Raw genomic sequence first — 15544 nt, forward strand, 5'->3', positions numbered from 1 at the left:
TGATGATGCTTTATATTTGAAGATACTAATAATTTGATAGTTTTATTTTTTGTATACTGTACTTTATGTTAAGTACAACATATTAAACTAGTGATAATTTAGGTTTTTTTAGAAAGAGTTTTAAAATAAGTGGCTTTTGTTATCAATGATTAGAAATAGAAGATCCTTAAATATTTTGAAAATCCAGAACCAGACATATTACCCCATAGTTAGAAATGGCCAAGTGGATTTTTTTTTAATGTTCTGTCAGGTTGTGTTAATCTCTTACTACATACACAAACCTTCCCTAACAAGTCTATGATTACAATATGGTGACACCAAAAATATGATAGCTGTAGTTGAACATGGCCCAGGTACAAATTTATATTCTTCCAGACTAATGGTTGGTTCTAGAAGACATCTAGAAATTCACTACTGGGGGAAAAATTATAAAAAATAAAATGCAAGGTTACTTGTCATAGCTCACACTTGTTTGGGAGGATAAAGACAACATTCAATCCTTTGAAATAATATCTAGCTCTCCTGTCAGAGGGCTTCCCTTGTGGCTCAGTTGGTAAAGAATCAGCCTCCAATGTGGGAGACCTGGGTTCAATCCCTGGGTTGGGAAGATCCCCTGGAGAAGGGAAAGGCTACCCACTCCAGTATTCTAGCCTGGAGAATTCCATGGACTTTATAGTTCATGGGGTTGCAAAGAGTTGGACACGACTGAGCGACTTGCACTCACTCCTATCAGATAAGTCTCAATGTGGAAAGCAATATGACTAAAGAAAATGCCACTTAGATTGTTAATTATATTATATGCTAATTAGATAGTCACAGTTCAGTAGATACAGAGCCAAGCACATTAAAGACTCTACCTTAACTAACATTTAGTAATGATTGGGGCGGTAGTTCTTCCAAATTAATCCAATGGCATCCTCACAGTTTTACTACATTTTCATATTATTCACATTTAAACACTAAAATCTTCAAGCAATAAAAGTTTTCACTTACAGTCTCCAAGACTAATAGAATCTAAAGCAACTAATCAGAGAATCTAAAGGATCACAAATTATGTTTTCCAATGACATGTTTCCCATTAGAGCTTGTCTTAAACTGGACCGCTGTGCATGTTGAATGGGTACAACATTTGCAAGCATTTATCACGGTGGGGCGAGCAATGCTAATACTGCTGGACGGCTCTGCTCTTGAAGAGGGCCGTGCTTTCTGTTGCATGCAGTACACTGACCCTGTACTCTCTTTCCTTTCCTTTGTTTCCTGTGCCATGCTTGCTGTGTAGCAAATGGAATCTCTTGCAGTAAGTTAACTTTCTTTCATACTTTGTCCATTTAGGCATGGACCCATAACAAATCTTATTTTTACTGTGACTATTATATCTCTTAGCATGTTTTCCCTTTTTTGTTTCATTTTCTTTTATTTGGTAGACTAAGACATGTAGTTTTTATTAGCATTCCAGGCTGCTTTCCTCCCAAAATAGAAACCTATGTTGCTATGAACTCTCATGCGCTAGGTGGGGTATTTTTAGTAATAACTACCATTATTGGACACTTAAGAAAGTCAGGGTTTTCATAGCTGGGTTTCACCCTAACTTGTGAAAGGTAACATTCTGTTTTTAGATGACACTTTTTTATCTGCGAGTCTCTGGAAGTTGTCTTTAATACCTGATTTTGAAAGGTTTCCACAAACAAAAGTTTAAATGATCATAAAATGTACTACTAAAACAACCAAAGACCTAATTTGCATTAATGAGTGAGTATAGCTACTTCTTTAAACTTAGGCTTGTTATAAGCACTGAGAGATCACATAAATCTAAGTAGAATTTCCCCCTGCCCTAAGGGCCAGGGAGAGAGGAGAAAGAAAAACTCCATCCAGCATGGTCTTAGCATGAACTGGAGTCATTTTTAAAAATTAGGATCAAACGTATGTTAATACCATTAATGGAATATTCTTCCTAAAAACCAAAATTTAAATTGTCATTTCTCTCCTTAAAATGATCTGGGGAAAACATTTTAGCAGTCACCTGATGGACAGGGAGGCCTGGTGTGCTGTGATTCATGGGGTCGCAAAGAGTCAGACACGACTGAGCGACTGAACTAAACTGAAGCACCTCAGCGGCTCTCAATTCTGCATTCTTTTTAGTCTTACTAAGCTTCCCTGGTGGCTCAGATGATAAAGAATCCACCTGCAAGGTGGGAGACCTGGGTCAGTTCCCAGGTTGGGAAGATCCCCTGGAGGAGGGCATGGCACCCCACTCTGGTATTCTTGCCTGGAGAATCCCTACAGACAGAGGAGCCTGGTGGGCTACAGTCCATGGGGTCACAAAGATTTGGACATGACTGAGCAACTTTCACACAAACACTTAAACAAAGGCCCTGTTTATCCTTACTTAACCACATTTGAATGGTGAAGTGTTGGTTTAAGCCACATATTTAACCCACTTTCACTGGTGACTGCTGAGCCATGCAGTTCTATCTGGTGAAGGCTGTCCTTTTCCTCTGGCAGAATCCCGTCCTCTACTTAGGAGCTGACCCTTTCTTGGGATTAAACAGGCAAAGTTTAGAGGCCATTAAGCAGAAACGGCTCAAACAGTAGTCATGCTCATCGGTGTTGGAATTACTTATGGTTTATCCTTACTTTTCAGTACATGTATGCTATATAATGAAAACATTTTCAATTCCAGAGGTGTCTGTAGGGCTTAAGGCCCATTTTGTAGGAATAGTTTTTAAAAATTCTTTCCACAGAAAGTTTTGCATGCTTTTCATCATTTCTCCTTTTTGTAAGCACTTTGGGCCCTTTTTATGTCTAATTCAACAAGTATCTGTTGAACATTGAATAGAAACATTGTCGGTAAAACTGGCACAGAACCTTAGACAATCACATGACTTTTCCTGTGTTTACAGACTTTAAGATCCGTGCCTGCACCCTAAGTGGCAGCCAGAATTGTCACAAGGAATAATCTCCCAAGTGTCTCCTGAATTGATAACTTTTGACACCTAGAACCACTTAATGTCGTGCCTTTCAAATATACTTTTAATAAAATGTTTTAAAAGACATATAGCTTATAAAAATTAACACAACCACAGCTGTAATTTGTAGATATTAAATCTAACAGACAAATATAATTGAAATTTGGCAGTTCACCAAGTCCCTTTATAGCTATAATTCTATTTAGTAATCCTCCAGGATTTGTTTTATTCTATATTATACTGTGAATTTCTCACTGATATTCATTGATTGGATTTTATTGTTCTGTGTTATTTAGAATGGTAACAGCTAGTTACGCTTCCTTGTTTTAAAAAGAAAAAAATGTTAGTCTCTACTAAGATTTCACTTACTATATAAGAATGATCCTTAGTAACTATTTCTTCCTACACAAATTCTCTCTTCAGCAATTGGAACTGTGTCAGAGGTTATATAAGCTACACTTCCAGCTGCTGCTGCTTTTTCAGTCCTACTGTAAGCTCATCGGCCAGGTGCACGAAGTCAGCTCCATGCCAGAGGTGAGCCCCCCCACCCCCGACCCCAGGTCCTGCCATGAGCTCAGCACTGCTTTTCCTTTGTTCTTCACCACCCCCCACCAGTTTATGTGTAATAAAATCACTTGAACATTTATAATCATTTCACTAAGCAGAAGTCTTAAAACACTAGTGTCTCATATTTATTTCCATGCTCTTTTGTTGGTGCCAGGACTAGGGTGAGGCAAGTGACCTACCTGGACACAAAATGCAAGGACAGCCCTGAGGGTCCAGGGGAGGCCAGCTTGGCACAGCACTGAGGGAAGTGCTCACCCTAGCGATGACATTCACACACCTTCAGTATTTAAAACTTGCCTAGATTTGAAATAAGAAATTCACTTTCAAGCTTAAAAATTATGTGTCTAAGACAGTCTAACAACTTACATAAAAGGCTTATTAACCTCATTTAATTTTGAGCCGGGGGCTGAAGTGTGTCATTGTGTCTAAGCAGCATCTGCGTGAAGACTGTCCTTGAGGGCTTCAGTTCTATAGCTTGTTCAGTGAGCAAGCTGGGAATGAAGAAAGGCAAAGATGTTAGGTAAATCAACTTCCCAAAGAAAACGGGCATCCTCAGTTTGCATTATAAACGGAAAAAAACCTTTAAATTCACATCCGTTCTTTTTTAAATGCTCTTGAGGTCAAATTGCAATGCAGCTATCTTCAACAGTACACTTTGGGGGCACTAGAAGTAACATAGGTTCGCTTTATGGTTTATTTCTTAATAACACAGGGTCTTCTGGTGCCAGTGAATCTGAGGGAAAATATCCTTACCTCTGTGATGAATACTAACATGACATTGAGATTTTCCCTTCTCTCCCTTAAAATTATGTCTTTCATCTTTTCCCAATGCATAGGGATAGTGATAAAAATTTATTCTTCAAACAGGTCCATGTTCATGATTACATTTATTGGGCACTTATGTGCCCAATTGTTTAAATAAGCTGTGAGGTGGATAACATCTTCAGTCTAACAGCACTGAAGTTCAGCACATAAGAGTCTATCTGCTTGACCATGTAGTAGTCAAGAATGCAGAAGTGGCATCTAAACCCAGCTCCCTGGCCTGTTCTCTTAGTGCATTTTACCTCTATGTGTTCCCTTCTACTTAAATAGAAAACATGAAGAGGAGTCAATCTTTTATACAAGGAGAGTGTGCCAGGTGTTGATACAGTTATTCAATGCATACAGCCCCATAGCCCTACATATATCAAGCAGTATAGTTCCATCAGTCCTGTTTTTAGTTCTTAACCAGACGTCATACAATTTTAATCGGGGATGTAAAATCTAGCCTGCAACTAAATACACTAAAAATACCTTTTTTTTTTAACAGCTACTAAATATGTCCAGGGAACTAAGTGACTTAAAGAAAAACCTGAAGGAAGCCACTGCAGCCATTGCAGCTGACCCTCTTTACGTTGAGGGGGCGTGGTCCGAGCCAACCTTCACATCCACCGAGGCAGCCATCCAGTCCATGCTTGAGTGCTTGAAGAACAACGAACTTGGCAAGGCTTTACGGCAAATAAGGGAGTGCAGGTAACACGACTATTTGTATTGTTGTTTTGTCACTAAGTCATGTCTGACTCTTTGACCCTATGAACTTGTAGCCTTCTAGGCTCCTCTGTCCATGGGGCTTCCCAGGCAAGCACACTAGAGTGGGTTGCCATGCCCTCCTCCAGGAGATCTTCCCGACCCAGGGATCAAACCTGCATCTCTTAAGTCTCCTGCATTGGCAAGCGGGTTCTTTACCACTAGTGCCACCTGGGAAGCCCACTAGTTAGAGATGGTTAAAAGAAATGTGTGCCTAACAGTCACTTTTTCAGGGCTAGGGACTAAATCACTATGGAAAGAACATTGAGATGTTTATATAAATCCTCCTCAAATCCTTCCCATTACCATGACAGAAACATCAGGTTTCAGAACTTATTGTCTGAAATATGAGTGTTGGTTCTGGTTATCTGTCCTGGAACTCATGTATACCCGGGGCGGATTCATATCAATGTATGGCAAAACCAACCAATATAATATTGTAAAATTTTAAAAAAATTGTTTAAACACTTCAAAGTATACTCCAAAATAATTTTAAAACTAATTTTTTGAATGTATCCTTTTTCGGACTTTCTCCCTACATTTTGATAGTATATTCACATTCATTGTAACCACAATGCTACAGCAAATAAATGTTTTTAAGATTATAGGATTCCATTCTGGCTTTTTTTTTTTGGCCACACAGTATGACATGTGGAATCTTAGTTCCTCAACCAGGAATCAAACCTATGCCCCCCTGCAGTGGAAGCTCAGCGTTTTAACCTATACACAGTGAGGAAAATCCCCCTATTCTGATATTTTTATACTTTAGTTTTTTTAATCAAAACCAATAATAATTAATATTCTAAAATTGATTATGGTGATGTTTACACAATTCTGAATATTACCCAAAAAAACCACAGAATTATATTTTGGATAGCTGAATTGTATAGCGTGTGAATTTTATCTCAAAGAAGCTTTTGTATTCAGAAAGTAGTTTTCTTATACTAATAAAGATTCAACCTTATAAATAACAGTGCCTCTAACCTCTGTGGCTCTTTTCTGCCTGCAGAAGTCTGTGGCCCAATGACATCTTTGGAAGCAGTTCTGACGACGAGGTCCAGACACTACTGAATATTTATTTCCGTCATCAAACTCTGGGACAAACGGGCACTTACGCATTGGTGGGGTCTAACCAGAGCCTGACTGAGATCTGCACCAAGCTGATGGAGTTGAACATGGAGATCCGGGACATGATCCGCAGGGCCCAGAGCTACCGGGTCCTCACCGCGTTCCTTCCAGACTCCAGCGTTTCCGGCACTAGTCTCTGACAGGAGCCTCCCTTCCCCCATGGGTGCCAAGCTGGGGGTGCTGCCGTGCTGGGGTGATGTCATTCAGTGTCTTCTCAGCCTTCAAAAGGCTTGGTCAGACTGTTCTCCCTCTTGTTACCTGTAGGACTTTTCATAAAGAGGATGGCAGAACTTCCCACGTGTAGCAATACTCTTAAGAACCAAGGTAGCATAGGACAGTTCTGGAACAGCCTCATCCATCATTCTGTGTGGCACAAATGCGTTATCCTTTTACTGAGCAAAAACTCACTACTGAAGACGTGACTTCCATTGCATACCAAAGCCAACTACTCTGAACAATACCTTCCTTTCTAGAAACAATTTTAGATTGGCAAAAGTGCAATGTTTTCTTCACTAAAAAAATATTTTATATTCTAAAACTTGTACATTCTTTTTCCTTTTTTTTTTGCCTTTGTTTTCTGTGTGTGTGTGTGAGGTGAGCTGAGGAAGGAGCAGGCAGAATGAAGCTGGCCACTGAAAACTGCAAGACGGTCAAAAGCTGACAGCCTGTGTATGTGAAAAGGGAATTGTAAATGGACAATTTAATGTACACTGAAATTTGAATACCATTACTGTATCTAAAAGGAGCTGCTATGAAGTACCTTTCTTATGTTGCTAGGCTACTGTCTCGGAAAGCCCTGGATCTCTTTGCAGGGGTCTCTGATTAAGACCCTCGCACCAAAAATGGTCCAGATAGACCTTTTTTTAAGGATCTTGACTGCTTTTTACTAGAATGTTGCTTTTATGAACATATTTATACTACAGAAGGATAAGTGTTAATTTTAACCAACTTTGCCATTTTGTAGAAAAAAGTTAAAGACATCCACATTATAAATTCCAAGTCTTTCCACCTGTTACGCATGCATATTTTAATATCTACGTGGATAGCCGGAAATAGGACACAAAGGTAAAATATGAGTTGTCACTTTCTTAAGAAATGTCATTTTATTTGTAATATATATGTAAAGGGCCATTCTTAAGTTTTCTCCTTGAATTTAATGCTGTCAAGTGTTAGCTGTGTGCATGTAAACCTGTTGCACATCAGAAACATATTCAAAGTTTATCTATGTAACTTATTCACTCTGTAAATACATTTAAAGTTTTTGTGATGTAATCTCGGTTGACATTCTGTTTAGAACTGCCTTTAAACTAAAAAAAAAAAAATACATATTGACCACAGGTTTTATTTCTACTTAATGAAGATTTTTTATTTGATTTATATTTTTGCATGTGGGTTGCCATGGTGACAATCCCAAGGAGTACCACACTTGTGTGTTCCATGATTGGCAGCCAGGGGGTTGTGAAGCAAGTACCCTGACCCTGGGAAGCAGGAGGTCTCTGTAACCTCTTGAGGTAGACACCAAAGACTGTAACCCGCAACCAGCTCTCACTACAATCAGAAGCGAGAAACCAGAAAACAAGAGCTCTCATTATCCACAGCCTATCGTTAGGTTGTCATCCTTAAAATTTTGAAAGAGACCCATTAACGATAAGGAAAAAGTAGTGAGTTCTATTATTTCACCACAACCCATCTATTCTTCACCCAACTCAAAAAACGGGATCATGGAAACATATAACAATCTAACTTCTATGGTCTTCCTACTCATATGTATTCCTTAGATTAACCAACGTAACTTGCTTCCTAATATACAACTAAATCATAAGTAGTAATTTTCTAGAAGTATCCACAACAGAGTCTGATCGAAGATTTTAATTTCACTACAGATACAATTATTAAATGGGTTTTAATGACTTTCTGGAAATTGCTGTCAACATACTATTTTGATGATTTTCAACTTACCCTAAAGATGATTAATCATAATCTGTAGGAAAAAACTGAATCACAATCTCTCTGGGGGGAAAAAAAAATTTCACAAAATGCACGTTTCTGTGGTTAACAACACTAGGCAACTCTGAGTTCTGCTGGGACCCCCACTAGAAAGGACTGATTAGTCATGACAGAATTTTCCGCATGACCTCTTATCCAGCAAAGAACCACCATGATTGGGTTATTTTAAAAAGAGTTTTTCAGTAATATCATCTGTAGTCATGAGAAGTAGTGGGGTTTTTTTTCTGTTGTCTTACTTTTTTTTAAACAGGTTTGTTAATGTGAAAGAGTTCTACTTTTCCTGTTTCTTCACCTCCTCTCTCTTAGTGAAGCAGAAGGACCCTCTGAAGCTGCAGACAGGCCCCAGCGGAGCCCAACAAACAATGACTTTAGAGCTGCCCTCAAGTCTCCTGGGGTATCGTGTTCTCCCTCTGTTACTGAAGCTTTAATGTTCACTTCCCCAGGGGCAGGCACAGGCAAGGAGGAGTAGAATATCTGCCCTCTCCTTTAGATGCCTATCTCCTCACCTCTGAGGAGGAACACCTCCTCCTAGCACCATGCTTTTTAGCCCCAGAATGTCACACACTTTATCCACTGGCATAAAAAAAGCAATTCAGGCAGCTGTACTGCAACTTAAGACATAACTTGATTAACCTGTAGTGTCCAAATTGAGTACTTTAGTAAAAGCACCATACATTTTAGAGACATGTGAATGTCTTATTCCCACCAATAGGTAAGACTGTTAATGTTAGTAAAGATGTGAGATAAAGATCCTTGTAATTTAGCATTGCATGCGTGTGTACAAACATGCAGAGAGTTGATTCTTAAGGCTCTTCAGGTTCCAAACCCTAACACTGTTCCTTTCAGTGAACTGTGGAATCACAGAAATAAGGTGGCAGTGAGGGGGTGGGGAGGTAAGTGTTCCAGATGGGGAACAACTGGGAGTGCCCACAGAGGACATGGAAGTTCTGTGCCCTCTCCCCAAACCCTGCCCTACACATCTGTTCCCTATGGGTGTTCATCTGTATCCTTTATCATATCCTTTAGCAAAAAAACAGTAAACAGTACTACCATTTAAGGCACATCCCTCTCCGAAGCTTGTGTTATCCTTTCTACAACCTTGCTAATCAGCACACAGATCAACATTAGCTCCCTCTTCTGGGAGCCTGGCAGAAACACAGATCCTCAGGTCCTATGCCAGACCTACAAACTCAGAATCTGCATTTTAACGGAACCCTCAGAGAGATCCCCGGACAATGACCTGAGCTCACCCTCTCACGAAAACACCAAAATCACAACTATCTGCTGAACAACCATCAGGAACAAATGACTGGAACCTACCAAAAAAGATAATCTACTATCAAAGACAAAAAAGAAGCCACAACATACCCACAGAATGGGTGACCCACAAACTGGAAAATCATTTTATCACAGAGGTTCTCCCACAGGAGTGAGAATCCTGAGTGGCAGATCAGGTTCCCCATTCTAGGAGTCTGGCCATCGGGAGGAGGAGCCCCCAGCACATTTGGCTTTGAAGGCCAGAGGGGCTTGACCACAGGAACTCCACAGAACTGGTGGAAGCAGAAATGCCACTCTTGGAGGGTGCACATAAGATTTCATGCACACTGGGACCCAGAAGAAAGAGCAGTAACTTCATAAGAGCCTGGCCCAGACCTGCTTGCTAGTTTTGGATGGTGTCCTGGGGAGGCAGAAGGCAGCTATGACTCATTGCAGGGACAAGGACACTGGTGGCAGAGGTATTGGGGAGTACTTATTTGCATGAACGGTCCTTGACCGCCATTTTGAGGTCAAGACCTAGCCCCACCTAACAGCCCAAAGGCTACAGTGCTGAGATGCCTCAGGCGAAACAACACAGCCCTGCCCTTCAGACAGGCTATTTAAAGTCTTCCTGAGCTCACAATTCAGTTCAGTCGCTGAGTCGTGTCCAACTCTTTGCGACCCCATGAATCACAGCATGCCAGGTCTCCCTGTCCATCACCAACTCCCGGAGTTCACTCAAACTCATGTCCATTGAGTCGGTGATGCCATCCAGCCATCTCATTCTCTGTTGTCCCCTTCTCCTCCTGCCCCCAATCCCTCCCAGCATCAGAGTCTTTTCCAGTGAGTCAACTCGTCGCATGAGGTGGCCAAAATACTGGAGTTTCAGCTTTAGCATCAGTCCTTCCAATGAACACCCAGGACTGATCTCCTTTAGAAAGGACTGGTTGGATCTCCTTGCAGTCCAAGGGACTCTCAAGAGTCTTCTCCAACTCCACAGTTCAAAAGCATCAATTCTTTGGCAATCAGCTTTCTTCACAGTCCAACTCTCACATCCATACATGACCACTGGAATAAACCATAGCCTTGACTAGACGGACCTTTGTTGGCAAAGTAATGTCTCTGCTTTTTAATATACTGTCAAGGTTTGTCATAACTTTCCTTCCAAGGAGTAAGCATCTTTTAATTTCATGGCTGCAATCAGCATCCGCAGTGATTTTGGAGCCCCCAAAAAGAAAGTCTGACACTGTTTCCCCATCTATTTCCCATGAAGTGATGGGACCAGATGCCATGATCTTAGTTTTCTGAATGTTGAGCTTCAAGCCAACTTTTTCACTCTCCTCTTTCACTTTCATCAGGAAGCTTTTGAGTTCCTCTTCACTTTCTGCCATAAGGGTGGTGTCATCTGCATATCTGAGGTTATTGATATTTCTCCCGGCAATCTTGATTCCAGCTTGTGCTTCTTCCAGCCCAGCGTTCCTCATGATGTACTCTGCATATAAGTTAAATAAGCAGGGTGACAATATACAGCCTTAACGTACTCCTTTTCCTATTTGGAACCAGTCTGTTCTTCCATGTCCAGTTCTAACTGTTGAACACCTATAAACACACCTCTTGACAGAGACAGAGGGATAAGACCCAACTCCATCCATCAATGGGCTAGCATGAATCCCTCCCACCAGGAAGCCTGAACAAGCCTCTCGGACCATACTTATCTACCAGAGGGAAGACACCAGAAACGAGAGGAACTACAGTGTGGCAGACTGTGGGACAGTAAACACACACAGTTAGACAAAATGAGACAGCAGAGGAATATATTCCAGAGGAAGGAACAAGATAAAATCCTAGAAGAATAAATAAGTTAAATGAAGATGGGCAATCAAACCAAAAAGGAATTCAGAGTAATGATAATAAAGATGACCCAAGATCTCAGATGTCCTTTTTATCATAGAGGACTGGAATGAAAAAGTAGGAAGTCAAGAGATACCAGGAGTAACAGGCAAATTTGGCCTTGGAGTACAAAATGAAGCAGGGCAAAGGCTCACAGAGTATTGCCAAGAGAACGCACTGGTCATAGCAAACACCCTCTTCCAACAACACAACAGAAGACTCTACACATGGACATCACCCAATGGTCAACACCAAAACCAGATTGACTAAATTCTCTGCAGCCAAAGATGGAGACACTCTATACAGTCAGCAAAAACAAGACCAGGAGCTGACTGTGGTTCAGATCATGAACTCCTTATTGCCAAATTCAGACTTATATTGAAGAAAGAAAGTAGGGAAAACCACTAGACCATTCAGGTATGACCAAAATCAAATCCCTTACTACTATACAGTGGAAGTGACAAATAGACTCAGGGGATTAGATCCAATAGACAGAGTGCCTGAAGAAATATGGACAGAGGTTCATGACATTCTACAGAAGGTGGTGATCAAAGACCATCCCCAAGAAAAAGAAATGAAAAAGGCAAAATGGTTGTCTGAGGAGGCCTTATAGATAGCTGAGAAAAGAAGAGAAGCTAAAGCCAAAGGAGAAAAGAAAAGATATAACCATCTGAATGCAGAGTTCCAAAGAACAGCAAGGAGAGATAAGAAAGCCTTCCTCAGAGATCAATGGAAAGAAATAGAGGAAAACAATAAAGTGGGAAAGAGTAGAGATCTCCTCAAGAAAATCAGAGATACCAAGGGAACATTTCATGCAAAGACTGGCACAATAAAGGACAGAAATGGTATGGACCTAACAGAAGCAGAAGATATTAAGAAGGGGTGGCAACAATACACAGAACAACTATACAAAAAAGATCTTCACGACCCAGATAACCATGATGGTGTGATCACTCACCTAGAACCAGACATCCTGGAATGTGAAGTCAAGTGGGCTTTAGGAAGCATCACTACGAACAAAGCTACTGGAGGTGATGGACTTCCAGCTGAGCTATATCAAATCCTAAAAGATGATGCTGTGCAAGTACTGTACTTAATATGTCAGAAAATTTGGAAAACTCAGCAGTGGCCACAGGACTGGAAAAGATCAGTTTTCATTGCAATCCCAAAGAAGAGGAATGCCAAAGAATGTTCAAACTACCACACAATTGCACTCATCTCACACACCAGCAAAGAAATGCTCAAAATTCTCCAAGCCAGGCTTCAACAGTACGTGAACCCTGAACTTCCAGATGTTCAAGTTGGATTTAGAAAAGGCAAAGGAACCAGAGATCAAATTGCCAACATCCGTTGGATCATAGAAAAAGCAACAGAATTCCAGAAAAACATCTATTTCTGTTTTATTGATTACACCAAAGCCTTTGACTGTGTATATCACAACAAACTGTAGAAAATTCTTAATGAGATGGGAATATCAGACCACCTTGCCTTCCTTCTGAGAAATCTCTATGCAGGTTTAGAAGCAACAGTTAGAACCAGACATGGAAAAACAGACTGGCTCCAAATCAGGAAAGGAGTATGTCAAGGCTGTATATTGTCAACCTGCTTATTTAACTTATATGCAGAGTACATCATGTGAGATGTCAGGCTGGATGAAGCACAAGCTGGAATCAAGATTGATGGGAATAACCTCAGATACGCAGATGACACCACCCTTATGGCAGAAAGTGAAAAGGAACTAAAGAGCCTCTTGATGAAAGTGAAAGAGCAGAGTGAAAAAGTTGGCTTAAAACTCAACATTCAAAAAACTAAGATCATGGCATCTGGTCCCATCACTTCATGGAAAATAGATGGGAAAACAATGGAAACAGTGAGAGACTTCATTTTCTTGGAATCCAAAATCACTGCAGATGGTGACTGCAGCCATAAAATTATTAGACACTTGCTCCTTGGAAGAAAAGCTATGACAAACCTTGACAGTATATTAAAAAGCAGAGACATTACTTTGCTGACAAAGGTCTGTCGAGTCCAATCTATGGTTTTTCCAGTAGTCATGTATGGATGTGAGAGCTTGACTATAGAGAAAGCTGAGCACTGAAGAATTGATGCTTTTGAACTGTGGTGTTGGAGAGGACTCCTGAGAGTCCCCTGGATTGCAAGGAGATCAAACCAGTCCATCCTAAAAGAAATCAGTCCTGAATATTCACTGGAAGGACTGATGTCGAAGCTGAAATTCCAACCCTCTGACCACCTGATGCTAAGAACTGCCTCACTGGAAAAGACCCTGATGTTGGGAAAGATTGAAGGCAGGAGGAGAAGGGGACGACAGAGGATGAGATGGTTGGATGGCATCACCGACTCGATGGACATGAGTTTGAGTAAACTCTGGGAGTTGATGATGGACAAGGAGGTCTGGTGTGCTGCAGTCCATGGGGTCGCAAAGAGTCAGACACGACTGAGTGACTGAACTGAACTCCCTCATCCTGCAAATCTCAGTTCTCATGTTATCTCTTTTCAACCGCCCTTTCTAAAGGAGTCACTATTGTAGCTCCATTTCCTTGGCTGCACTTAACACATCTAAATCTGAAATATAAAGCTGTAGAGAATGTACTTGTCTACCTAGGTTCAAATTCCTACTTTATGACCTTCCTGTGGCTCCTTCTCCTCATCTATTAAAAACAAGTGTAATACAACTGCTGTGATGAGGTACAACAATGACTAGCACATACTGAGTGCTATTTAAGCATTTGATATAATGATATACACTTGAAGGCAAGGACCCCCTTGATTGTCTCTATATTCCTGACACTTAGAACACCCAGTTTACAAAAGTCTGTCAAATGACTATTGCTCCCTTTCATTGTTCCATTTGTATTAGTGATAGTCTACCATTTCCCAATGCTTTATTGATATTTTTACCCGAGGATCATCAATTAATGGGGCTTCCCTGATAGCTCAGTTGGTAAAGAATCCGCCTGCAATGCAGCAGACCCCAGTTAAGATTCCTGAATTAGGAATATCCTCTGGAGAAGGGATAGGCTACTCACTTCAGTATTTTTGGGCTTCCCTTGTGGCTCAGCTGGTAAAGAATCTGCCCGCAATGCGGGAGACCTGGGTTCGATCCCTGGGTTGGGAAGATCCCCTGGAGAAGGGAAAGGCTACCCACTCCAGTATTCTGGCCTGGAGAATTCCATGGACTGTATAGTTTGTGGGGTCGCAAAGAGTCAGACATGACTGAGTGACTTTCACCAATTAATGCTCCTTCACAGTCTATTTTACATGCATTTATTTAATTCTATTCATATCGACAACTGTCACACAAACTACAAAAAATACAAAAGCATAATCCATCTTCCAATCCCAGGTCAGGGTCAAGTTGAGAGGAACTATACAGTAAATCACAAGAAGAGTTCAGGTGTCCCAAACAAAGCACACTGCCTGTCACATGATGTATTTAAAGCTGTAAATACTGCCACAGGAGAATCTCTTGTCTTTGCAGCGGCCACACAGTTCCTGCCGATGGGGCTTCCTTAGATTGATGTGTCTTTTCGTTTGAGGGCAGGAACAACGAGACTTTGAACAGGTCTTTAGAAAAGAAGCAACAGTTTGGGCACTAACCGATCAAATTTAGTTCTTCAAATGAAAATATTCCTCCCTACCACCCATCCCTGCTATCTTTATCCTTTGAATCCCATGAGAAGTCCAAGACTAAGTTTTACAAAGCCACTCACTGCCCATAAAGTGTCATGCATTTTTTTTCCAGATGAATGGCCAAAGATGACCTTGAAGAGAAGATTGCTGAGCCAATCCAGAAGATATAAGAGAGAAGTTATAAAAGTTAAAGCTGTGTAGAGTCCTTTCATTATGTAGGTTTTCACATTTGTAGCCATATGGGAGTAGGAATAGTACGTATTAAGTGATTTGATTACCTGAACTGCAGTGATTCTCAACTGGTAGTGTTTTACCTACTAGCAGACATTTCAGAATATCTGGAGTATTTTTGGTTAAGACTGGAGGGAGGGATGTTCTAGGCAGCAGCCCAACCTTTTTGGTACCAGGGACTTGTTTCTTAGACAATTTTTTCATGGAATGGGGGTGGGGGTGGGTTGGGGATGATTCAAGCGCATTACATTTACTGTACACTTTATTTCTATTATTATTAC

General features: G+C 40.8%; 2 protein-coding genes across 18 annotated transcripts in view; one reads left to right on the plus strand and one right to left on the minus strand.

Annotated features, from left to right (window-relative positions):
* Positions 1 to 8382, plus strand: part of FRY (FRY microtubule binding protein) — a 438131-nt gene extending 429749 nt beyond the window's left edge. For 4 of the 7 annotated variants that reach the window (XM_055426288.2, XM_055426285.2, XM_088842711.1 and 1 more), the window contains 4 exons: positions 1280 to 1297; positions 3390 to 3500; positions 4843 to 5045; positions 6109 to 8382. In XM_055426288.2, coding sequence (XP_055282263.2) covers positions 1280 to 1297; positions 3390 to 3500; positions 4843 to 5045; positions 6109 to 6367 — 591 coding nt within the window. In that variant the 3' untranslated portion in view covers positions 6368 to 8382. The remainder of the gene's footprint in view (positions 1 to 1279; positions 1298 to 3389; positions 3501 to 4842; positions 5046 to 6108) is intronic. The other 3 variants (XM_088842713.1, XM_088842712.1, XM_055426286.2) reach the window with 2 other exon arrangements.
* ZAR1L (zygote arrest 1 like) overlaps positions 1 to 15544 on the minus strand; it is a 47756-nt gene that overhangs the window by 22975 nt on the left and 9237 nt on the right. Inside the window, exon 4 of one of the 11 annotated variants that reach the window (XR_016038883.1) lies at positions 3900 to 4024. The exons of 8 other annotated variants lie outside the window; for them this stretch is intronic. Coding sequence is in view for 1 of the 3 variants with exons in the window: in XM_055426292.2 (XP_055282267.2) it covers positions 14823 to 14966 (144 nt within the window). In the remaining 2 variants the exon portion in view is untranslated. Of the gene's footprint in view, positions 1 to 3899; positions 4025 to 13134; positions 14967 to 15544 lie in introns of those variants that run through there. 2 more of the 11 variants (XR_016038884.1, XM_055426292.2) reach the window with 2 other exon arrangements.

This window comes from Moschus berezovskii, chromosome 13 (genome assembly GCF_049115385.1).
Source record: "Moschus berezovskii isolate FMDL1 chromosome 13, NW_MosBer_1.0, whole genome shotgun sequence".
Classification (NCBI taxonomy): domain Eukaryota; kingdom Metazoa; phylum Chordata; class Mammalia; order Artiodactyla; family Moschidae; genus Moschus; species Moschus berezovskii.